Source organism: Patiria miniata, unplaced genomic scaffold, assembly GCF_015706575.1.
Source record: "Patiria miniata isolate m_02_andy unplaced genomic scaffold, ASM1570657v1 HiC_scaffold_25, whole genome shotgun sequence".
Lineage (NCBI taxonomy): Eukaryota > Metazoa > Echinodermata > Asteroidea > Valvatida > Asterinidae > Patiria > Patiria miniata.
The window spans coordinates 11,285,696-11,312,494 of NW_024037064.1; the positions used below are offsets into that span (position 1 = coordinate 11,285,696).

General features: G+C 41.5%; 1 protein-coding gene across 2 annotated transcripts in view; it reads right to left on the reverse strand.

Moving 5' to 3' along the window:
- Positions 1–9,552: 9,552 nt before the first annotated feature.
- Positions 9,553–26,799, reverse strand: part of LOC119733167 (ATP-binding cassette sub-family G member 4-like) — a 38,032-nt gene continuing 20,785 nt past the window's right edge. The window contains exons 5-15 of one of the 2 annotated variants that reach the window (XM_038206743.1): positions 26,090–26,279; positions 22,110–22,169; positions 20,505–20,650; positions 18,842–18,965; positions 16,407–16,521; positions 15,673–15,986; positions 14,874–14,978; positions 14,089–14,257; positions 13,686–13,786; positions 13,148–13,306; positions 9,553–11,470 (exon numbers count right to left, since the gene is read on the reverse strand). In XM_038206743.1, the coding sequence (XP_038062671.1) occupies positions 11,117–11,470; positions 13,148–13,306; positions 13,686–13,786; positions 14,089–14,257; positions 14,874–14,978; positions 15,673–15,986; positions 16,407–16,521; positions 18,842–18,965; positions 20,505–20,650; positions 22,110–22,169; positions 26,090–26,279 (1,837 nt within the window). In that variant the 3' untranslated portion in view covers positions 9,553–11,116. The remainder of the gene's footprint in view (positions 11,471–13,147; positions 13,307–13,685; positions 13,787–14,088; positions 14,258–14,873; positions 14,979–15,672; positions 15,987–16,406; positions 16,522–18,841; positions 18,966–20,504; positions 20,651–22,109; positions 22,170–26,089; positions 26,280–26,799) is intronic. The other variant, XM_038206744.1, reaches the window with a different exon arrangement.

The window sequence follows — 26,799 nt, forward strand, 5'->3', positions numbered from 1 at the left end:
TATGGCCACGCCCCCTCCTATACAGGTTTTTCATGTCTGGCGGGCACTTTCCACCACTGAAAATGTCTGGCAGTGGCCATTCATGATACCTGGGACTAGGCCCAACATTTTCCAGTAGGTTTCATTGGATTAATTAGCTCACCAGCTGATCTAGCTCAATTTTGTGGCCCCTTTCTCATGGCCCTCCTGACCATACCCACCACAGTGTGCCCGGCAGACGTCCATTTCCTTACATTGGTATGCATGTGGAACATTGCTGCATACATGAAAATTGGTTAACTTTCCAGCTAGGCTGAACCCCCCCCCCCCCCCCCGGCTCCCGCTCTAAAATGAACGTGGTCTTGCTTTCATGCTTGAAAGTACAAAACTCAGTGCGAAGGTGATGGTTTATTGCAGACTGAGAGCCTCTCAACAGTGTTTTTGCTGGGCATTTCTTTCCACAACGAAAAGTGTAGGCCTGATGTGTAGGCGGGTCACTATAATTGGCGGCGTTTGCAAATTACTAGCACTGCACCAAAGTTAATTGTATGTCGATCATAATTTTATGTACGGTTCGGTTGCTAGAAAACATAAACTGCAAAATTATTATGGACCCAGTCAGTCCAATATATTTGTTTTGGACTCGACTCGTGACTCGGCTGGGAGTTCAAGTTGGACTCGTGACCTTTTGGACTCGGCTTAATTAGCTCGGACTGGGAATAGTGGCTGACTCCATATCGGACTACCTGTCGTATTTGAATCGAGTTTATAAAAAAAAAAAATGTGTTTAAACTTTTAAAACCGTTTCGTTTAATGTTTTTAAAATTGTGTCGCTTTTTTAGTGATCACATTTAGGTCTTGCCTGGCAATTAGAGACCGATTCGACAGCCACTTTATTCGCAGTGTAGTGCGCGCACGTGTTCCGCCATAAAAACTTATTTGTAACTTGACTCAGACTTGGCTATTGACAATCTCGACTTCAAAGGATTTGAGCCGGACTCGGACAAAAATCAAGAGTCGACCAGACCTGAGCCGGCACTGCCCGGCGTCGTGGTCACGGTGATGACGGGACCCATTGAGTAATTAGTAGGGTACCATATTGTGCTCCCAAGTTTTGCTAATAGTGCAGTTGAGCAGTTAGGACTGGGTCAGCACGCCAGTGGCGAATATTTAATACTGGACTCTGATGCAGATGCATATCGTGCAACTTCAATGCCGACTTTTAGGCGGTTTAGTATCTCACCCCCCCCCCCCCCGAAGTGAAACAAGTCATGAGGTCTCTCGCTTGACACGAGAGTGTCCCAACTTTTCAGGGGGGGGGGGGTAGTATATGTGTTAGTTAAAACACATCTGCCGACACACCATCTACGCTGGAAGGTTGTCTGGAGTTTTTGCAAGCCACCGCAAAATCAAGGGGGAGGAGTTTAAGTTATGACCATCTGACTTTTGGGTTGCTGTTCAAAACGGACGATATCTTGGACCAGTGGGTGGCGCTATTCGTGGATGTTTGACAAAAGACCCCAGGCGGACAGCAATTTGCCGATTGACAGACCATTCGTGCTTATAGGGCAGGTTTTTTTTCCGGACACCGGCCCTCCGCCTCCCCCCCCCCCCCCCCCTCAAGCGAAGCCCGTGTACAAAATACCAAGTGCTGTGCGCTCACGGTAGACCTAATTACTCCCACCTTTCAGTCTCCACCGGCGCAAAATTGTATCCACCATGCAGATAATTAGCTGGGAATTAATAAAGTAATGACAGCGCCGAGCACCATATCACTTGGTGGATGGGATTGGAAGGTCTCACTTTACTCCAACTTAGGCTTACCACCACAAGCTTGGAGTATAACATTGATAGTATGGCCTTGAAGAGAGCAATTCGATGATGGCAGTGTTTCGAGTCCAACTCCTGGCAATTATAATGTCTTGTGTTCCAACAAGCTAGTTTACCCTCACTTGCCAACGTATACGTTATGGTATTTAAGACGGTGCTGGTCGTGTGAATCGAGAGCCGCACTAGTGAGTTCGAATCCAGCAACAAGCCAATTAAGTAAGGCAAATAAGCCACGTGACTCCAACTTGCCAATCGCTGACGGGTTTATACAAGAAACAAGACACGGAATAAAGCTCGGAATAAGGCAGCTGGTGATGTGATTGGATCATTCAGAGCTAGAGCTGTACTAATTAATATAGCAACTACTGTATAGCTTTGTTCTCTGGGAATCCATGTACTGTACGTACAGTCTGTGACCGTCTCTCTTCAAGCACTGAGTATACGTGAATTATGAGTACCGGCATCAGTTGTAAATTAGCTGATATTGACGAGAATTAACTGCTCGGGGGAGAGCAGAGATTACCATCAACCATGCTCAGGAACCCGGAATTATTCTGTTTAACTCAAGAAAGACTTGACAGTTGAGTTTGAAAAAGATGGTGTCCTTCCACTGGCGGAGGCGACATGAGCCTCACCCTTTGGTTTAAGGGTTTTAACAGTGTCTGGACATTATAGAGTCTGAGATGAGTCAAATTCGAACACGTGTTGTACATTAAGAAAAAATTATTTTGTTTCTCTGTGCTTCAACAGTTCTTTGCTGCTCTGCACTGTGGGCTTCAGATGTGACACTGCTTCGCGAGGAGGGACGAACTTGAGCACGGATCTCCAAGGAGATGAACTAGATGTTGCAGCTTTTCAAGGACACTTTCCGTGAGTCATTTTTATCGTTTCTTCTTTTAGCTGCATGCTAGCACAAAGAAGTACAAAGAGCAACATCTTCCGACGAAGAATTCCACCATACAAGATCCTGAGCGTGTGGCCTCACAGGGATCACTGTTAGGTAACTCCTTAATGTCATTCAACCGAGATGTGGACAGGCCCTGCCCGACTGACCCGGGCATAGTCTGCCTCAGTGAGAAGACGCTCAGGATAGTGGCCTCGTGTGAATGTCAGTGGACATGGGCATAGGCATGCTACGTGGAAATGGATGAGTTGCCTGCTGTGCCAATTGGAAAAGCCCACTTTCCACTTAGCATACAGGGGAAGTGAGCTCACGAGCGCTGCCTTTTCATCCTGAAGCACGGCTCAATAGAGCCTTCCAGGGTCAGGCTGACAGACGACTTCTGTCTTTGTGTGCTATTATAGGTGACAACCATTTGACATACTGCAGAAAACTCTTCCATATACCTAATGGTCTCCATGTCCTTTTCAGAGCCGGCGTTGAGGTACTCTAAGGAATATGCGAGCAGATTCGGCGATTAATTATGCGTTTTGACCTCCAGATTCTGTCCATTCAGCGGGCGTGCGCCTTGTATCGGGTCTTCCGTATAAACCCGTTGTTGTAGGCCTATTACACAAAAAAAACTTTCACCCAAATTGACCAATCAACAGCTTAGTCCACATTTCCGATCGAATTATGACGTCGCAATGTCTAATGTCGACTCCGATTGGCTGGCGCGCGGAGTCGCACAAAATGTGCATTGCTCAGATATATCAGACGTTGGACACGGAGGCTCCGTACCGTACCTGATCAACGGATACTCAGACTAGCGTTGAGGGCGCAATCGTCAGCAAAGTACGCCAGTCTACGCCCGATATCGAATAGCTTTTCCGTCAGTCTTGTATTTTGTCACTTCACTTGTTTGGAAAGCGTTTCGAAGCATGGCAGAACGGACCGTCACGAGAGCACAACTTAAGCCGGTTTATATCGTTGGTTACGGGAAAGTATTCCCCGTCATGCAGTATAGTGTCGTCATGGCACTGGTGGACAACATAAACTTGTCCATTTCTATAGGCCTACTGACCGTTTCAAATGCCTCAATGAAGCTATGCAGACTTGGCGTGCAAAGAATACCAAGTCGACTGTCCCGAGCGAAAGTCACACTGGCTCTCTGGAAGTAGATTTCTGCATGCTCAAGGCGATGGAGCCGCGCGAACACGTACAAGCCATATGTTCACAGCAATGGATAGTAGCAAAGGGCGTAGTCCTTTGTGGCTGTTATACGCAACTGGAGATTACCCTTGGGTTTGTATAAATAAGAGCAATTTTTTTATGAGGAGATTGACTTCAGTTCCTGTCTCCGGGACGACGTGCACCTTTGATCCACAATGATTGGAATGTTCACTTCACACTATTATATGAATTTCGGCACCGCGAAATTGCGGCGATACGTGAAGCTGCAGTTTCACCCATACATTTATTTTTTTCACGGCAATTCAACGGCGGAGATCTGGTGAAATCGCCGTGAACATTATCCGATGAGGACACCTTCAGGTCAAACAAAAACACAGTGAAAATGCAATGAGTTCCTCCATGGGGCTGGGCCCAGCTCCTTAATAATTTTGCGGTTGAGTTAATCCCCTAAACAGTTCAACAACTCCTAAGTCTAATCCCCTCGTAAACCTGTACCGTTATATATACCTGTCTGTGGTCACGGGTAACGGTAGCGGCAAGATACCGGCTGACCACGTTTCGAACATTTCCATCGAGGAATGGACGTCCAGCGGATTATACCGTAGAGCTGGGTCCTTGCTCTGTGATTATACAGATGGTATAACGTCAGTATGCATGCTTAATTACCACTGGACAGCTGTTTCATTGCTTCCTTGGTATTTTGACCTGTTACACGTGGATAGATGGAGTTTTCAGCTCTTATTCTGGAGTTATGACTTCAAAACCAACAAAACGGTGCCCGGCAGGCCTCCAGCAATCTCCCTGAGAATCACAGAGAAACAAGATTATATGATTATTCTTGTTTGAAAGGGTTTGTGATTCACGTGGCCTTTAATAACTTGTATTCATTGATTTGGGGTCCCCTGTGGGAACTTCGTTTCGAATGATAATCTGCATAGACCTACTTAGTTTTTTTTCTTCTTTCAAGCACCATGCATAGGCCAAGATTTATCACAACAGTATTTGCTTTCCCATTTTTCATATATCGTTGAACGGTATAGGCCGGGCTACTGCTTTATCCGCTATAACTACATACATCACCCGTTTTTTAGACGTTATCAATCACTGGCAATCAGTGCATGGATTTATTTGTACACTATCAAACAAGGATTATAAACGTTTTGTTTGATTTGGTTTTTGCTTTGGTTTCGTTTTCTTATTGTTTTGACGCGTCTCTGAAGTTTGGCTTTCATTACGGTTGGTTTTTACGAGGCATCCGAATGCATTTGTGCGTCTGGTTTTTACGAGGCATCCGAATGCATTTGTGCGTCCGTATGATTCATAATGAAACAAAACAAACAGTGTGGCTTTCTTAAATAAATAATCGTTTTTATTATATATAACTTTCGATGAGATGATTATTTTGATAATTGAAAATTAAGACACTTGATTTCAATATAAGGTATCGTTTACAATTTATAATGATACCCCATCGGACCATTTGAATTTGCCAATTAGCAATGATAATTTTCAAGACAAACAGATCTGCGATATATGAACAATTCCTCACACTGAGCTAAAGGAGATTACCAGTCAAAAACATAATGTACAGACTGTGCACTGGTAACCACGCAGTCGTTGACGGTTTTTGCTAAGGGTGTTATGCAAATTGTCTGCTCAGCTGTATCATGCAATTGGTCCCAGGCCTGAGAAGCACCAACGCAACAATATGCCTGGAACGGCAAAAAAATTGGACACTGCCTTGTGTTTTCAAAAAGTTTACTGAATTGTAATCAAGGTTTTGGAAAACAGATAAACGGCAAAAAAATTGGACACTGCCTTGTGTTTTCAAAAAGTTTACTGAATTGTAATCAAGGTTTTGGAAAACAGATAAACGATCGACTATCTCTTCGCTATATCAGTACGCGTTTTGGTTATTATATTATATCTCATAGGTTGCTTTCTGTCGAGACAGAATAGAGTACGCCCTGTTAATTCATCTGCACTCTCACAAAACAGAGAGGTCACTTTCCGTATCAATACGCCACCTGACTAACAAAAATCGTTTCATTATTTCCATACAAACGAATTATTTATACATGTACACATTAATCTATAATACAAAGTTCATTCATAATTTGTACACATTAAAACCAGTAATTAAATATATTTGCGGACACTACATTTCCATTAAAGGATACATTTAAAGGTGGGATGCACCTTGATATATCTGACAGAATGACACAGTTTTATTAGGAGTATATATACTCATCCGATTGGACAAAATTACTGAAGAGCATTTGAATTGCGGTGGCGTGCAGGGTCCTATACTCGGGATTGCCGCGCCTACACTATACAGAAGAGGAAGCTGGCACCGTATAATAATTGCCCGTTAAACATTTTTTTTTACTGGTTCCAAAGTAGCGTCCTTTATACCTCTCTCAATTATGACTCACTGATTTACAGACCGACTGCACTTGTGAGCCGGGCAGTATTAACGTATAGGATTACCCCCTAACGCTAACAAACTTAATCCGGCCCGTTGTGTGGCCCACGTGCTTGTAAAGATATTCCAGTGAATGGATCATGTTCTTTGCAGGTATCTCAGAGGCTTAACAATAAATGTTAAAAGGTTTACTCATCCATGTGATACAAAATCATTGCCCTCCGACTCCTCTTTTTACGCATAATGTCTAAAGCCAATGTGGATCAATTGAATACATTGTGTGCGCGATGGGACCCGTTTTACTAGGCTAACCATGGGTCTCGTTTTCTTGTAGTAAAGGGCAGAAGTCTGGAATTGTTGAATCGAGACAATGTCGCGATTGACATGACGACTTTGCCCAAACGGCACAGACAAGACACAATTACTATTTACTATGTATTCTAGGATATCCCATAATTCACCACTTTTACCAACAAACATTTAAAAAAGGTTTCATTTCGTATAATTATTTCAAACGCGATACTGAAAAATAAACCAAATTTACAAGCGATACAAAAATCATTTTCCTAATTCCGCACAAAAGCATATACAAGGCTATGTATTCTAGCAAATCCCGTAAGTTCACTTTTACCACAACAATTTCAAGGACATTGTTTATAATTTCATTTTGTATATTTAAAGCATGATACTAAAAAAAACCACCAATTTTAAATTTCAAGTATAAGATAATACTGATAAAATATCAAACCCATAGTACATTAATATTATATTGACCACTTTGAGTTTCTGTATCAATGTTCTTAGAAAAGTGCACACCAATTTCGTCAATGTTAGGAAAATAGACGAAAAACAACATCTAGATAAATTATGTTATATGATGACGAAAAATAGAAAATGTTTCCCTATCCTGGAGAAAGTAGTCCGGCGGACTATAATAAGGGAATAAATGTGTGCTCCGGAGGTTTTTATCACTCGTTTAATACCGCTTAGAGTCTGGGTGCTGATAATTACCCGAGCCGGAGGCAAGGGTAATTATCAGCACCCAGACTCTAAGCGGTATTAAACAGAGTGATAAATACCGACCGAGCACATATTTATTCCCATTCATAAATACCTTATCCGTAAAAAAATATCAAATAATTCGTTCAAAAAATCCCGATTTTGTTCAACAAGTTCACTTCATGCTTTTTGAAACATCCCTCTAGCAAAATAATGGAGTGTTCAGCTGGCGAGTAAGATGTAAACAACCCTTTTATGGAGATTGACGCGCGCGTAGCACGTTCTGCGCGATGTCACGCAGAATGCACCTGCATGGGGCGTTGCGTTTTGAATTTAGAACTATAAAATTCTGACTCGCATGTAGTGTTGCGCATGCCTACGTGAGGATTGTGAACGTTCAACCAATGAAACGGTAAGAGGAACTGGATTTTTAGGAGTCCACATTTTATTGTGACACTGGAAAAGTGTTTAAGACCAGCTAGCCATGTCTTTATCATCCGTTTAAGACCGCCCACGTGATGGGTTCTCGACCAATAGGAATAGCTAAACTGTCTGAGGTATTTATGAATATTAATTAAAAGTTCTTATAACAGCACCTGTTATAAAGCAAGCCACACAACCAAAAGCAGAACTGGCCAAACAAATATAGAAAAGATCATTATGCCGGCTACGCCGGTTAAGACTTGAAACACAATTTAAAGATTCCAAAACAAGTTATAATTTAAATCAAGAAAAGCAACACATTTTCGTATCTAACTCATTGGGTTCCGTAACACCATGTAGAAATCTCTTTTGGGAAGATGTGTGGTTCTGAAACGAACCGGTGGTTCTGAAACTCGACGTTTCGAACAGTATGCTCTGTTCGTCTTCAAAATACTCGAAATAATGATGAACAGATCATTCTGTTCGAAACGTCGAGTTTACTCACAACCCACCAGTTCTTTTCAGAACCACATCTTCCCAAAAGAGAATTCTACATGCTGTTCTCGCTAACATTCTCTAGTTCAAAGCTCTATGTCAACAGAAATACTTGCCCTTTAAATCCATGGTCACTTGACCATAATTATCTAAGTCACGCATAACTAATTGTTGTTAAATGCATGAAAACAATATAACTTTTTTTAATCTATTAAAAGCGCCACACACTCCAATACATGACGAATAAATTAAAGTCACAGAACTGCATTTTCTTGCTGTAACGAAAATAGTAGGCACGTTATTCAGGCATTGAAGCAGCACTCTTTTATCAAAACATTTGCTGCATGTTACTCAAGGTAAAATAGACTTGCATAAAATAAGGTGCATGACGACAAATATAACCAGCAGTACTCAAATGTCCTGGCATTTTTTCTCGATCATGATTTCAACTTTACTATAATTAATCCTAGTGCGGATATGATACACGCGTACGGTATAATAACCACTATGGATGTTAACAAGCATTCGCGGTTACTTTTTACAATAACTCCAATGCGGACGCGGCTTAAGTTGCAAAGGGACATTTCTTATTGGACTTAGAATCACACAATGAACAGGACTAAACGTGCTCTATTGAAGCGCGATCACAATTAATTACTGCTGATGAAACAACTTTATTTACACAATTACTTGTGAATTTTTACTATTGAAAATTCTGAACAAGACTAGAAGCATTGAGACACTGGCATTGGCAACGTAAATAGTAACAGCGCCAAAATGCAGAGAACACTTTCTTCCCAATAAACCCTTAACATTCAGTAACAATGAATGAACAATAGGCGTATGTTTCCTGTGGAACACAAGATCGAACCTCAATGGGGATGCAATATGCAAATGATCTCTTATAACTTCATCCATATGAGGAACAAGCTAGTGCGAGCAAGCATAGGGGGCCTACAGCATCAAGATTTACATCCTCTCCATCTGTGTATTCTCCCTATAAACCCTAACAGTCCTGAATTCTCAAATGTTCATATTTTTCACGAACCCCCCCCCCCCCGGAGTTGGAATTAATTTCATTGTTGAAATGACTATTGCACCAATAATTATCAAAATGCCAACACAATGTAATTGCACAGTATAACAAACGTCTTAACTACTCAAGGCTAATGGCTTTGCTTTGTTCTGCTAAGCCACATTATTGCACCCCATTTGGGAGAGACCTGTGCTATTTTGTTGAAGGCAGATTCTTTCTCAAAGGCAACCACAGTAGGATTTTGACTTCCTAATTAGCCTACGAAAAGTCATATCACTTAGGAACTGTAGATCTTGTGGTAAGTTTTTTAATGATGAAAAAGGCAAGTGCAATACGATACAACAGCAGCCATTTTTATTTAACATGTATTTCTAATTATAAGGTCTAATTAACAGACTTTTTTAATTACATGCATTTATTTCATAAAAAAATCTTTAAAATTATTTCAGAATTTGTAAAGAGACTCTGAAAATAAAAGCTATTCTATATTTTCATTTTTTTTTTAATAAAAATACATATTCAGCAGGCAATATAATTTGTAAAATATTGAAGCCAATAAAAAAAAATCATGAATGCTCATATACATTGGTAGTGCATTCCACAAATCGTAAAATATGCATTATAAAGCATACATACACAATGACAAGTAAATATAAACTTTCATTAACAGATGCACAATTCAGCACATGATCAGGTCTGGTTTGCAAAAGTTAGTGAACATTGAAAGACTTAACAAAATGCATTTGAGTGGAATAAAAAAAAATGTTCAAAAAAGGAAAATCATGTATATCATAAATACATTTAATTACTGCACATTTTGATTACTATTAGGGAAATGTGATATAAAAAATCACACAGAATACTCGGTATAGTACACATTGTTAAAGTCAGACAGATAGTTTTGGTTTGAACGCAGTCATGTGATCAACTAACAATCATATGGCCCAATCGTTTGGGGTTTTCATGAAGTATATCAAATTATGGATTATAACAGGAGTACTGGGGTGTTGGAGTGTTCTAGATGGATAGGGTTACACCTTTATGTTCCGACACCCCTATGTTCCGACTGCACATATTCCTATTCCTAACCCTAACCCTAACCCTAACCGGGAGTAACACAATCTAGGTTGTCGGAACATAGGGGTGTCGGAACATAGAGCAGTCACCATGGATAGTACCTTTGGCAATGGGCAGCCGACCCATGTTTATGGAGGCACTAACCTCTGGTTCCAACCGTTCTTTCAAGCTCATATATGGCTCCACGGAACTGCTTGTGTACGGCCACAACCTGGTATCCTGACATCAGCTGGTCAGCTAAACTACATGAGTGAACCTGTACGGTGGACTCCTGCAGTTGACGGACCTCTCCCCTCTTCATCGGCGGATTAGGCGGGCTCAGTCGATAAAACACCCGGTTATGATGGCGTGGCAGAGTGGATGGTGGGGTAGGGACAAGACAATAACGTAGTCCACATGTCAACTCAGCAAGAGTACAGAATTGAACATTTTCAGGACAATGTAAATCACCATCCAATAAATCATCCATAAAACATCCATAAAAATCCTTTATAATGCATGTTTTTCAACATCCGCAATGTTGAAATTGAAAAAATTAATGTGCAGTACACATAGACCTGCCCCTTGCATCTGACATCAGCACATTTTGTTCCTGTGTGTAAGGCATGAACAGATACTACATGCATGTAAGCTCATTTATTTTTAACAGAAACAACCATCAGCAGTGGCCCCAAGTTCAGAAGGTTTCTGTAAATATGTACATGTGTAACACAATATACTCCCAAAATACTGTGACAGTAGTTAAAAGTACTTTATTAGTCATCTTAACAATTCCTTATCAACCTAGATGTTGTCTAACCTTGAATTTCAACACTACAAAACAGAATATTCTCAGTACAAGAAAATAGCCAAACATGATCAAGAAATCCCAGTAGACTTTGGAATCCTTGCCGAGGTCTAACGCTTCCAGGACCTCCTGGCTGGTGTGGAACATGCAGGTGGTGTTTACTGGGCAGCCCAGCTCGCCACGGTCCATACCGTAGATGGTCAGCATCATCCCCTCAAAGCTGTAGCGGACGTAGGAGCTGTAAGAGATCCACTGGAGGTAGGAGGGGATGGTGTCAAAGGTGACAAAGTACCCTGAGAAGAGCAGGATGGGGATGCTGGAGATGGGTCCAGCGAAGACTGCAACCTAAAAGGAGAACATGAAATGCTTATAATAGCTGGTATGGGATTCTCATCATGGATTCAGTACAGACTTCTGTTAGAAAGAAAAAAAGATGCTGCTTTCAGAGCAGTTTAAGAATGATGGAGATTGATTCAATGATGAATGCTATCTGACACAAGATCAATATGTGGGAGCTGCTCCCAGAGCAGCTCAAGGATGATGGAAACAGGCTTGACAAGGACGAGTAGTGCTCCCTCACACAAGAATAATTCGTGAGAGCAGGTTGGGTTAGGCACAGGCTTCAATCTGACAGGAGAATAGGAAAGAGGATGAGCTCTGGAGAGGTCCAACTTTAAGAATAGCGCATCTTTTTGGAGCCAAATTAGGATCGGAACTGCCTCCAGCAATGACATTCGATCAGCTCAAGGGAACGGAAAATTGGAGATGTGTGCAGTTACATCTGCCACCTTAATGGGAAGTGTAGCGGCTTCTTTAACATGTTTAAGAAACAGAATGCAAATGATCAGTCCAGCAAATGCTTCCAGCTCAATTAAAACAAAACTACTTCAGAGGGCTGGATGGCAATGCTAAAGAGAGTCTGGTAAAATTGTCACCTGGGCTGATGACAGCTGCCAAAAAAGACAATGTCAGAACAGCTTAAGAAAACCTAAGATGGGTTTGATAAAGACTCCAGCCTGAAGTGAGGCATAATTTGTGCTTCTGCAAGCGGTTTCAGATGAGTAAGGCAATGTCTGCCACCTGTAAAAGGACTTCATCTGAAAGTAACTAACAGGAGCTCACAAAATGAGAAGAATAGGGATGGAAGAAGTGTGCCAGCAAAGACTGCCTTCGGGTATTAGGATGGGCCAATTATAATGAACGTCTGGTTAAGATCATAAAGCTGCCTTCCAAAAAGAAGAAGCAGCTTCTTTATAAAAATGGATGGGGTGCTGAAGAATGACATCCCACCATAAAGGAGAAACAAGTTTGCTTACTTAATGAAGCAAGCTCTGGATGTTGAAATCAAACAGGTTTCATGACAAACAAGCGCATGGTAAAGATGAGTCTAGCATAGATTCACCTGACACAAGAAGTTAAGGAGCTTCTTTAGGGAATCAGATGAGCAGGTTACAGATATATATATAGATCTATAATATTGATGCAAGGGACAAACTCTCATAAATATTTTTACCTTAAATGAGAACACTACGATCTGCTTAAGGAGCAAGATTAACAGGCTGGAGATGTGTCCAGTGAAAATTTGATGTGCCCTAGGAAATGAGATGTGCTGCTTCAGTGAGTATTTCAACAATCAACGTTACTCTTCGTTTTGAAATGTCCAATGGAACCATGATTCCTGGTGGAGGGAACATAGTCATGGCAAGTTTTAATGTGTGCCGAGGTAGCTTAACATTCCTTTTTAAGAACCAGTGTTCCCTTGCAATTCTGTGCTCTTAAATGACTGACATAACAGCCCTAACAAAATGACCTATACACGTTGAGTGCCTGTTTGCAGTTTATAATTCAACAATCCCAACAGACCTCGAATCCCAATGGTCTCTCATTAAAGTAATGGTCTCCCATCAAAGTACCACCAAAGCTGCAGACCTGGATAATGTGCTGATGAAGTGTGGGCCACAGCATGCAGGATTCGAAAACCAGTAAAGCAGAAAGGGAAAGTCAACTCAATACTTTTCTTACCTGTAAGGATGTAGACCCTGCCCCGATAAGCAGCCCTAATGATTGCGCACATAGAGATGTCATGGTTGCCATGGCAATGAAGAGGACAAATCGCCCTGCCTCGGGAGGTTGGTCTGTCATCCAGTAGACTATTGTACAGTAGAAGATTGGTAACACAAACTGAAAGAACAATTAGTCCTTATTGTAAAGACCAACATCTTAACAAAGGGGATTACAGTAACTTCACAGAGCCTTTCTATTAACTTTAGGCAGTTCATCGCTGATAGGTCCTGATGCTAACACAATTTCCACAATTAACCCTAACCCTAGGAGAGAGAATATTATTAACTACATGTCAATCCCTTCCTTAATGTACGAATGCAAGATCCAGCACCTACTAGTAGTCTCCAAGTGGTACTCTCTTCTTTTTGAGGAAAGTTGGGACATGGCAGCTCTGCATTTCTTTAACTTTCGATTTGCCTCTTGCTTTCGACAAACCCCGTGTCACAATACCTTATGGGACCATGCAGGTCAGTAGAGGATATTGAAACTGACTTACCTGAAATGGCATATCTGCCATGGTCTTGGCTAAATAGTAAGCCTTGATGCTATACCAGTAGTTGAGGTTTTCTCGGACAAAGACACCCATCTCCAGAGGAACTGCCAAAAAAAACAATAATAATAATAACAATTAAAACTGGCCTGGTGTGTTTTGAGGGGTTTTACATACACTGTACTGCTCTGAATATTGACAAACACTTTAAAAATCATGTTTTAAAGAAAGCTAAGAAACGAAAATTGATTGACGTGCAAATTTGATACATCAAATCCCATACTAGAACAGTCAGGTTTTGATTTACTGAGGTGTTGTGGATGAGTCCCAAATGAAAATTTCACTCACATGAAAGTAGCGTAATTTACTGACGTTTTGTAAATGAGTCCCAAATGAAAATTTCACTCACATGAAAGTAGCGTAGGCATCAGAGCAGTAAACATCAAGAACAGAATGGACAAGAAAAGAAAGCCCGTGTTGTTGAATGCCTTGCTGCCGTCATTCCCGATGTTCAGGTACAGCAGCCCGATTAGGAGACCGCAGGCAATGTGGGAGATGATGCGTATGTGTGTCAGCAGCTGTAGAAAAAAACCCAAGAAAACTCAACTATTTTGTATTTTGGGGTGAAACTGAAAAACTAGGGGGAGTGTGGCCAAGTGGTTAGGGTTCGTGACTCATGGTCAGAGGGTCAGGGGTTCGAATCCAGCTGCTGGTCATAATTATATTGAAGCTGCTTTACCCCCACTTGCCCCTCTCCACCCAGGAGTATAAATGGGTACCGGTATTTAGCTGGGGAGTAACCTGCGATGGACTAGCATCCCATCCAGGGGGAATAGAAATAATCTCCTTCGTAACATGCTACTGAAACCAGAGATAAACGCTGTTCTGATGGGCCACATTGGCTCATGACAGACTTTACTTAAAAAAAAGTGGAGACCAAATTGCAGAAGTCTGGTTATTAAAGTCAAATTAATTAAAAGCAAATCACAAGTCTACAACAGGTCAAATCAGAAATAAGGTCATAATTAAGTTAACGGAATGAGCAGTATGGTATCTTGTCATGCCTATGTACAGGTATTTGTAATTTTGATTGCTTGTAGCTTGACTTGAATCTGATATATTTGAGTTGTGATGGACTTGTGAGGATTTGACTATGCACTTCAGAATCATTAAAATCTTGTATGGTCACTCTACCTGGTCTCTGACTATCGTCAGGAACGCCCTCTTGAAGAGAACACTAAACTGCGTTAGGAAGCTGGTGGCAAAATGTCCACTGTCAAGGTCAAGGTCACCACATGACTGTGAACAAGCCAAAGGTCAGAGGTTAATCAAGATACAGAAATGCATCTATAATTATAAAATATAAAATTCAAATAAAACTTTTTTTTTTTAATTTTTTTTTTTTACACTTAATCATTCACAACGGCAAAAACCTTTAAAAGAAACAGTTGCACTGTAAGGTGAAAGGAGCATAATTTGATGGAATTTCATTTTACATAACAAATGAACTTGGTATGTACATTGCATGGGTAGTGCTAAAAATCTCCTGAGCCATGTGGCGCAGAACGCAGGAATTGTATTTAAAACCGACATGTGTTTTATCAGTGGTTTACAAAACCACCCATGTGACGGGCTCTTGACCAATAGGAATGGGTAAACTGCCTCAGGTATTTATGAATGTGTCGCATATGGACATGAATACCAATGGGTCAAAATGACCTCCATATGGGCGTGAGTGCTAATACAGTCGACTCTCGTTAGTACAAACTCTGTTAATACAAAATTCTGGTTATAACAAACATAAAGCCTTGGTCCCGACTGTGCATTTATATGCACAATGAATGGGACTGATGTTCCTCTTAATACAAAATTCTGATATAACAAACAATTTGGCTAGGTCCGAACGAGTTTGTTATGACGAGACTCGACTGTATTTACAAATGAGCCCAACAAGTGCCTATGGGTGACAAACAAGCACATATCAGCTTCTTACCATAACAGAATGTTTTGTGACACCATTGGCTTCCTTAAAGACCGCTTTGGTTGTTACCCTGTTGGATTGTGCGCCGGAGGGCATGTGACCATTTGTGATGCTGCCTTCGTTCTTTGTTGCCATGGAGATACCCAACGATGCGGCGTCGCCGTTGGAGTGGGCGTACGTCAGGCTGTTGTTGCTGTTGAGGCTGTTGGTGCTGGTGCTGTGGGGGGAGGGCTCTAGCTTGAGGAACTCCTCACATTTGCCTTCGTCTACGAGCTTAGAGAGGTTGGCAATGAGGTTGCCGTACTCCCCGGATGCTATCTCAATTACTGGGTTTAAGGTTGAAACAAGGGAGTTGACTTCAGCAGGAATTGAACCCATAACCTCATAGAAAATATACCACACATGCTTTTACATGTAGATGTACCAGTGTGCTCAACCATGCTCACAACCGTATGCTGGTGGTCTTCAAATCTGTGATGTCTTGTTCATGGGCAATCGTTAGTCATAACCATAATGTGTTTGACACATTCAGAAAAATACTCCACGAAATAAAAAATATCTCCCTTTATATGCTGTTGTATTTTCGAAACTGTGAAATTGAATTGATTAAACACAGTGGCAACTCTCCTTATTTACGCCGGGAGCTAGTGCGATGTTTCCTAAAGCAGCAATCACAAAAAGTAATAAACAAATAATACCCCACCCCCCATAAAAAAAAAACAAATTTGAGATTATCCTTTATTTACCATAGTCTGCAGGATTGTGGTACGGTGGACAAATGAGGCCTTGATTTTTTAGGTAAGGTACCAGACCTTGCATTGTCCCTCTGTAGATGCACTGTCCCTCACCCAACACATAGAGCTATAACAAGAAATACATTTTGAAAAAAACAAACATTGTTACAAAATGAAAGATTCGGTGATCTAGTCTGAATGCAATCCCCGGGCATAGTGACAAATACAACAAGTTATTACTGTATTTGTCCAAGAAACCATGACAGCAAGGTAACCGCGCTCTTTGTATCAAAAAGGCGTGTGGGTTATGCACTCAGTTTTCTTCTAAATGTGTTTTTTTTTTACTGCTATAGTGTCCCATTGTAACTTTGGTTTCTGCGATTAGCAGAATAATTCAAGAAAATTGTCCCAAATTTTGTGCGAATTTCTGTCAATGGAACTGAGTGGTCAGGTACATCGTAGTGACCTGAATAGTAGGGCACCATAAAGCATTCCAATTTCACCAGAATTGTTGATGAGGAGTCATCTCAATAAATATCTGGGATTCAGGCCTGTCGTCAAGGGGGGCCTGGTGAGGGGGAGCAATCCCCCCCCCCCCCCAACGGCAAAGGCCATACATGTGTATTTTTATGGTAGTGGGCCCCCTAGTTGGTATTATGGCCCCCTAGTTGGTACTATGGCCCCCCTAGTTGGTACTATGGCCCCCTAGTTGGTACTATCCCCCCCCCCCCCCCAACGCTCAGGACTGGCAACGGGCCTGGATAGGTTGTGGACACATCCACAATAGGCGCAGTTTACACAACAACTTCCCTAATATTTTCACCTAGTTTGTTAACAATGCTGATAGCTTCGTTACGGAAGGCCCATTGTATGAGGTGCAATGGAGTACCGCGGCCTCATGGTCTGATGCATTGAACTCATGACCTCGTGTGTAAAGCTGAAGGTTGTGGTTAGAGTCCAGCCTGGGTTTGTGGTTTGTGTCCTTGGGCAGGTCACTTTGTCATTCATTGCTTCTACCCAACCAGAAGTAGCTGCATCTTCGAGGGTAGAGATGGTTTTGTTTGATGTAGCCGATTCCACCGATATGGTGGCATTGAGCTGCATACTCCCCAGGGAGCTGAATGGTCTTTGGAATGTTCTCATTGGCCCAATGAGCAGGGTAATCATTTCAACCGGTTTGGTTGATATGTGCACTTTAAAAATTATTATTATTATTATTATTCCAGGGAAATTGGTAAGAATCCTACAACTATTTAACACAATGCAATGGGCCTAATGCCAACCTCGTCCCCAGTGCTTACTTTATTTCCAACACGGTTTCCAATAGTAAACCCTGGATAGGAAACTTTCTTCCTGTATCCTGATTCGATACCGCAATTGGCTAGTAATGGATTTTTATCGTGTACTTGGTGTTGTTATTCACAACGTGCAGTACGTGTTTTCGCGATCATTCGTCCACGCCTTCTCGAAAATATTAATTTCCTTTCCAATTTGTTAATATTAATATGAAATGTGATACTGCATATTGTTTCGTTAAGATCTTAACAGTTTAATTGAATAAAAATCGTGTTTTCGTAACTCACGCCATGCTCGCGCTGCTACGAATTGACTCTGTTTTTACCCCAGACACCGCATACAAAAACAAACGCTAAATGTAACGCACATGCAGGCACCAGACTATTCCTCATTTGCATACTTTTCAAAAATCTTGCACATGCAAATGATCCAATACCAGGCTGAGAGAGCAGGTAGTGATGGGCGCATACTGCTCGACACCCTGGGTACGAGGTTGGCCTAATGCGGATAAACGTGTCCAAAAGTTATCCACGACATATGAGAGTGAGACTTCTCCTGTAAGTACAAATGTTTGATCTGAGAGTGTACAGGGTGAGTAAAAAAAAAAAACCCAAATGGCAGGACCAATTTTCGAATGAAGTTTTGCCTGTAGCACTTTTTAAATCGAGGATATAAAAGCCCAATCAATAAGCTTTCTGTTAGTACAAGAATCATTCAAATCACTCGTGTACTTTTCAAGTCAGGGAATTTTGAACACAAACACCATTTTAAAGTTCTGTCCACGGATCACAAAAAGGTAAGTGTTCTTTCGGCAAAACGGAATCGATTCAAACACATCCCTATGTGAATTGTTTTTGTCTTGCTGAAAGAACACTTCACTTTTTTTGTGATCCGTGGACAGAACATGAAAATGGTGTTTGTGTTCAAAATTCCGTAACTAGAAAAGTACATGAGTGATTTGAATGATTCCTGTACTAAAACAAAGCTTGTTTATTGGGCTTTCATATCCTAGATTTTGAAAGTGCTACAGGCAAAACTTCATTCAGGAATTGGTCCTGCTATTTGGGTTTCAGTTTTTTCTACTCACCCTGTAGACTTCAAACTGCTGTCTGTCTGTAAACATATTATTAATTCCATGCCTATAAACAAACCTGATCAAACATTTCAAACAGCCTGGCGCTGGGTTGATGGATCGTGCAGATGACTGTCCGGCCGCCTCGAGCCAATGACTTCAAGAGAGACAGACATTGGAAACTGGAGGAACTATCAAGGCCACTATCGGTGCAAAAAACAGGAGACAAATACATGAATGGTGATAACCAAGCTCTAGATGTAATAAAAGACAAAAAAGTGAGAATCCTGTGTAACGTATCCACCTTACAATATAAAATTACCGCCAATAGGTGATGGCCTTCAAAATAATGACTGTAATAAAGTGAACACTCTGTAGAAAGTCCTGAATAAAGCATACAGCACAGTTAAGTGCATAGCACAAACATGTCGTCGTGTCAGTGCAACACAGTCATTAGCCCCATAAATGTGGCCTATTTACTGGACTGCCTCCGTAAACTAGGCCACACATCCACATGTACAAAAAACGTGTCGACTTTGCCAAATTTTGATTTTCACATTTAGGCTTACTTTTTCCTTTTTTTTTGCTTTAAAGGCATTCTCACCCTCTATATAGGCTAATCAGAAAGTGCTGCCTTTTTCAGATGTCCATTTTTCGTGAAATTTCCAGATACATTTGCACACGTTTGCGTATCAAAATTTCAACATGAAATTTCACAAAAATTAAACATCTGAAAAAGGCAGCACTTTCTGATTAGCCTATATAGAGGGTGAGAATGCTTCTAAAGCAAAAAAATCTACAAAGTAAGCCTAAATGTGAAAATCAAAATTTGGCAAAGTCGACACGTTTTTTGTACATGTGGATGTGTGGCCTATGTTTACGGAGGCAGTCCAGTAAATAGGCCACATTTATGGGGCTACACAGTCATATGTCCATTCTGCAACAAAGTCGTATCTCGCGCGTATACGCTCCATGCAACAACGTCTATCTCGACGTCCATTGACTTTGCGTGTACATCCGGGTTATTTTAAGCCACATACGACCTTTTGACATTCTGAAACTCGCGTTTCGCGTTTCTGCCATTTTAGGAGATACGACCTTGTTGCACTGACGCGACCATGTTGTCCGTAATTTATTCACTAAATCAAACATCTCTACGTCCTGTAGAGGGATGAGAATGTCAATTTATAAAAAGGTCTGAAAATTGGATGAAAGGTCTGAAAGATGCATTGGTCCAAAATGTGAATTTTTTCCTGTCCCCGTTACCTCAGAACTTTGTAATTTGCCATTCCAGTGCCATCAAAAACAACTTCCAACTTTTATTTGTTGGATAGGTCATTTGCTTAACATAATTAATCTTGGAGGAAGAAAACCTCAATCAGGCATGCAACTAGGAATTTAGAAAAATACTTAAAGATTTCTCCCAATCGTTTAAAAGACCAATTGTTTTGATAAATAAGTGACGAGGAAACTCCAACCCACACAAGTCTTTGTACGTTGTTTTCAATTTGTCATGGCATTCATGAGAAGTCAAAAACAAGAAATCAGCGGATCCAAAGAAAACTTGCATGTCTGCTCAATAGTGCATCCAGAAATACAAACTTGTAGTCGTCACATTTAACAGGGACAGGTACAAAGTGGATCCCAAATTTGACGTGTATGGCTTCTCCAATTTGTTACAACTACATGCGGAAAGCAAGCATGTTTGATGTTATCAAATCTCAGGGCTAGGAGGTCATTACCTTGTTGGTTCATCAAAGAAGAGCACCGGAGGATTATTGACAAGTTCCAAGGCAATGGCGAGGCGCTTGACCTGTCCTCCTGATAGCTTGGAGGTCCTGGTGTGGGCACACTCCATCAGACCCAGTAGGCTTAGAATCTCTTCAACCTAGACAAAAATGTGAATGGATACCAGGTAATGAGTCTCGAAGGTACATGGGAACATTTGCTTATGTGCATTTTTGTTTGAAACAACAAAATTGCTTAAAATTGTAAGAAGGGTGCATGACAACTAACTTGTTGAAGTTTTAGCTCAGTGGATTCTTAACATTTTGAGAAAACAGAGAAAACGTATGCACAATTTAGCAGAAAACCATGTTAGGTCCATCAGCCCTGAGAAGGGGAAGAACATGCAGGTGGAATGGGACCCTTGACTTTAAATTAAAAGGTAATTTCCAAGGTAGGGGTCAGATCCAACGGAACAAGTCTTAAGGGCATATTTTCACTTGATAGTTTTTTTCCATGCAGTATTGAGCACATAGTTTTTCTCTTATTTGTGATACATCAAATTAGTTTGTTACCTAAATAAGTTGATTTCCATTGTGTAATATGGCTTGTCATTCATTCTGGGGGCTTGTGCCTCATTTTGTTGAGTTGGGTCACTAATATGCTATCCATATTATACTAGGATTTCAATTCCTAGTTTTTCATATACATTGGAAAGAGCATAGTCAGCATTTTCAGGCAGACTTAATAATCGGTCTATTGTTGATTAGTTTCAGTTTTGTTTTTGGTAGGCTTTAAAAATTTTTGTAGGCCTAACAGTTATGGATAATCCTGCCCTGATGAACGATCAAGACATTTGAACACAATTTTTCTTTCTTGGCTCATCTTTCAATGGTCAACAGGGCCATCTGTATTTCACGTTTTGTATGTTCATCAATTCCAGAAACCACACTGAGAGTTTAAGCAAAATGTTGAAAATGTTGAAAAGTTATCTGGTTTATCAGTTCAGAATCTCCAAGAAAAAAAGAGAAAATTCATACATACTGGTACACGTATTACCTTTGGGCAAATGAACTTCAGTCATTACCCTGGTATGTTAGAATTTTTTCAAGAGATATAAAGATTGTTTGATATTTAAAGTTACTTGAAGGAGAGCAGCAAAAAAATGTTACACAGTTTTTACTAACAACAAAAGAAAAGTATTTTAGAATAGTATGTTTAGCACACAGTTTTGATGTGCTGACACAATAAGTTAAACATGTCAGTGTTTATCTTGAGATCTGGCAAAGTAATGGAGATATTTGGTAAATATATACAGGGGGTTTTCTTGTAAAAAAAAACTTAGATTTTATAGTGTCCTGTAAAAAAACATGCTTTTAATGTTAAAATATGTAGCAATATTAATTTTTTAATGAATTGTAATCTGTAAACCTATAGTCTTAAAATGTGAGTCTTTCTCAAAGCCGAGAAAGATTATTCAAGTGTTTGCGGGGAATTTCTATTGTAATTTGAGTTATTTCATGGTCTTATTAAGGTTGTATTTCACAATGCAATATAAGCTTGAATTTCATTGGTCAAAACAATTTTTTTGATAATTTTGATTGGCTGAATATAAACCTTACCTGCTCTCTTTTACTTCTCCTTTCTGTCTTTACAATGAATCCTCTGGTTTTGTCCCAATTCTAAACAGCACAATTTAGATTTTGTTTTTAGATATCAGTATAGAAACGATTTTATATGAAATTGAAATGGTTGATTTATAACCGGGTAGTATGAAGCTGAATATTGCGATTTTTGAAATGATATAATGATTGGGTTTTTGTTGTTTTACATCATGGATTTGTTATGGCTATTTTGAATGAGAATGTGATTCCATGTACAATGAGGCAAATGAACCTGAAAAATGACTATGTTTGGATATACAAAGTGCTTTTAATTTAATAATTTAATTGTAGATTGCATGTTGAATGTGCATCTTTGAATGAAATGAATTCAATGAAATAGTCGATTTTTTTAGGACTAGAACAATTTATGTAGTCTGTGGAATACATGTACATGTAGATGATATGCAAGAAGATTCGGCGATTACTAATGCAAAACAAGACTGCATATTGACCTCGAGATTCTGACCATTCAGTGGGCGCCTCCTATTGGGTCTTCTGTAACCCGTTGTTGATTACAAAAACATGTCAGCCAAATTGACCAATCAACAGCCTAGTCCTCATTTCTGATCGAATTGATCGAGGTCGCATACGATGCATTGCTCAGATATATAAGACGCTGGTAACAGTGAGTGGACAACGGGTGATACTCAGACTAGTGTTGAGGGCACAATCATCAGCAAGCAGTCATCAGAAATGTGGACTAAGCTGTTGATTGGGTAATACTCGGACTAGGAACTACATGTATGTGCCTCAGTGAGTAAAGGCAGGCTGTTCTGGGACCAGCGACGAGACTATTATTACCATACAATTTCAGGATTAACAAACATGATTTAAGTGCATGGCGATGTTACAAATCGAGCGTTGGGATAGACAAAGGGGAGGGTCATTTTGAACAAGATGGCAGTATCCATGAAACGTGCTTGTATCAAGTATGGGGGAAACTCGGATTGTGAAGTTAGGGCATGGCATGGATATAGCCATAGCTTGAATTAACCTCATTCCCAAGAGTCAATAGTAGACCCTGGGAGAAAAACATGCTTCATGTTTTCTGTTTCGATCCGGTCTTGGGTAAGTGATGGATTAATATATCGTGCACTTACATATATTTTTGTGTTTATGGTCATTGTAAATTATCATGTCCAATCCTGCTAAAAATCCTCGTGTTTCAATTTTGCTTATAATCATACAATTTTGCATGTTGTATGAGAAAGATTATAACATTACACCTTCGAAAACATCTTACACCACGCAGAATGGATTTTGTTTGTACCGTACTGCACACAGCATGCTTGTACCAACCAACTGCAGTGGCGTAGCAAGGTTATAAGGGGGTAACCATTTCTTGAAAAAGGCACTTGCACATTCGTGCTGAAATGTTGACACGTTTTTTTCTCTTGACAATTGGCCTCCGTAAAATCCAATAGTGGGGGGGGGGGGGGGGGGGGTGTCAATATATGGTGCTTTTCAGGGCAATACATGTGCAAAATTTTGAAAAAAAGGCACCTGTAACGGCAGATGGCACAAAAAAGGCATGACTTTTTTTTTTTAAAGGGTACTTGTTAACAAAAGAAGGGCACTCTTTACAAATTGGGGGGGGGGGGGGAGGGGGGTAAAGCGCTGGTGAAAAAATGGCATTTGAATGGAAAAGGGCAGTCTTTACAATATATTTGGCGGGGGGGGGGGGGGGGGTAAATACCCCCCTTACCCGCCTATGAACTGATTAAGCATCATGGGTTCTGCAAATACATTTATTTCACTAAACTTTTTAAATTAAGTAATAAATTATTACATGTACATGTACATCGGATGCGTCAAAAGTGTACTTTGGTGACATCTATTGGTCAGCTTTGGTCAATGGCCCCCTACATGGGGTCCTGCACTGTTTCCAAATATACTCATGGTCACAGATGGGCAATTCATTGACGATTGCCTCAACAACAGGATGGGATGGTACCCAGGGGATATAGCATGGGACGGGACGGCATGGGACGGGGTCACCCGGGACAGGAGGGATGAAACGGTACAGGGCTGCATGAGATGAGATGTAATCTGATACCATGGCACAGGGTGGGATGACACCCAGGGGATGGCATGGGACAGGACGGCACGAGACAGGGTCACCAGGGACAGGAGGGGATGAAACGGTACAGGGATGCATGAGATGAGATGTGATCTGATACCATGGCACAGGATGGGATGACACCCAGGGGATAGCATGGGACATTATGGCATGGGACGGGTCACCAGGGACAGGGGGGATGAAACGGTACAGGGCTGCATGAGATGAGATGTGATCTGATACCATGGCACAGGATGGGATGACACCCAGGGGATGGCATGGGACATTATGGCATGAGGCGGGATCACCAGGGACAGGGGGGATGAAACGGTACAGGGCTGCATGAGATGAGCTGTGATCTGACACCATGGCACAGGATGGGATGACACCCAGGGGATAGCATGGGACATTATGGCATGGGAAAGGTCATCAGGGACAGGGGGGATGAAACGGTACAGGGCTGCATGAGATGAGACGTGATCTGATACCATGGCACAAGATGGGATGACACCCAGGGGATGGCATGGGACAGGGTCACTATGGACAGGAGGGGATGGAACGGTACAGGGCTGTATGAGATGAGCTATGATCTGACACCATGGCACAGGATGGCACGACACACGAGTTGGGATGGCATGGGACGGGATGGTATGGGACAGGTTCACCAGGGACAGGAGGGGATGGAACGGTACAGGGCTGCATGAGATGAGATGTGATCTGATACAATGGCACAGGATGGGATGACACTTAGGGGATGGCATGGGATGGGATGGCATGGGACGGGTCACCAGGGACATGATACGAGGGGATGAAACCGTACAGGGCTGCATGAGATTGGATGTGATCTGACACCATGTCACAGGATGGGATGACACTTAGGGGATGGCATGGGATGGGATAGCATGGGACGGGGTCACCAGGGACAGAAGGGGATGGAACAGTACAGGGCTGCATGAGATGAGATGCAATCTGACACCATGGCACAGGATGGCACGACACACGAGTTGGGATGGCACGGGGCAGGATGGTATGGGATGGGGTCACCAGGGAAAGAAGGGGAAGAAATGGTACAGGGCTGCATGAGATGAGATGAGATGTGATCTGATAACATGGCACAGAATAGCATGACACGAGATGGGATGGCACGGAATGGGATGGTATGGGACGGGGTCACCAGGGACGGGAGGGAATGAATGGTACGTACAGGGCTGTGTGAGATGAGATGGAACCTAACACCATGGTGGGATGACACAGGATGGGATGGCACAGGATGGAATGGCATGGGACGGGGTCACAAGGGACAGGAGGGGATGAAACAGTACAGGGCTGCGTGAGGCTGAGATGTGACTAGACACCATGGCTCAGGATGGGATGACACTGAATGTGATGGCATGGGACGGGGTCACCAGGGACAGGAAGGATGAAACAGGGACAGAAGGTATGGCAAGGGACGTAAGAGTATGGTCAGGAAGCTATAGGGCAGGCAGGATGGGATGGAAGGAAGGACAGAACAGGATGGCACAAATCAGGGAACGATGGGACAGAATGTCACAGAATGTGACACGAAGGGACAGGACAGGATGGTATCGGAAAGCACAATATGGTAATGGTTGAAACTTTATATGACAGACAAATGAGGGACCGGCAAGTGGGATGGGACTTGATAATGTAGTCAAAAACTGGTGACATGCTTCTTCTCTCCAAATATAATGACCGAGGTAAAATAAAATAACTGATTGGTTTGGCCATCATTGACTTCTCCAATAACGCAAGTGCTTGATACCCACTTCATGTGAGAGACTGAGTCTGTGCTTAATACGAGGATGGGAAAACTGAGGAAGAATGCAACAGGCACATTTCCAAGACCAACCCAACTTACAACAATCTTCTTGGCACCTCGGCCGATCTTTTCGGGCAGCTTGAGGTTGGCCGAGACCATCATGGCCTCCATGACGCTGAGGTGAGGTAAGAGGTTGCAGTCCTGCATGATGTAGCACGACATCTTCCGAAACTGTCGGAGATTCCGTGCCTGACCATTGACAAGGAGCGTGCCCTTCATGGAGTGTGTTCTAGACAAAATCAACACCACAATAAAGTGTAACATATTTATTCCTGTTACAGAACACCAGTTCATAGTTTCCCAAAGAGAAACGTCATAATGACATCATCGTGGGTCAATGACGTCATCTTAAAGGTGCATGTTTTAAGACCATATAGAGAACTGTATTAAGTCAGATTGGGTTGAAACTTGGTATGTAGGTAGACCGGGATGTGTTATACATGTAGGTAACAATTCAGGTGACGTCATGACATCATTGTGTGATTTTTAATGAATTTTCAACCTAAAAGCCATATCTCATCAACAGAACATGCTGAGTCAATCTTCTTGAAACTTGGTGCTTAGTAGATACATCGTACTTTTACTAGTATGCAAAATCCAAAGTGACTGCATGACGACGCCGTCACCAGATTTTTTATTAATTTTTAAACCTTTTACATTTTCTTCTATTACCAAAATAGGACATAAAATGCAATCAGATTGCCTTTAAACTAGGCACAGACAAAAAACCAAAGGTTAAGTTGGCCCTA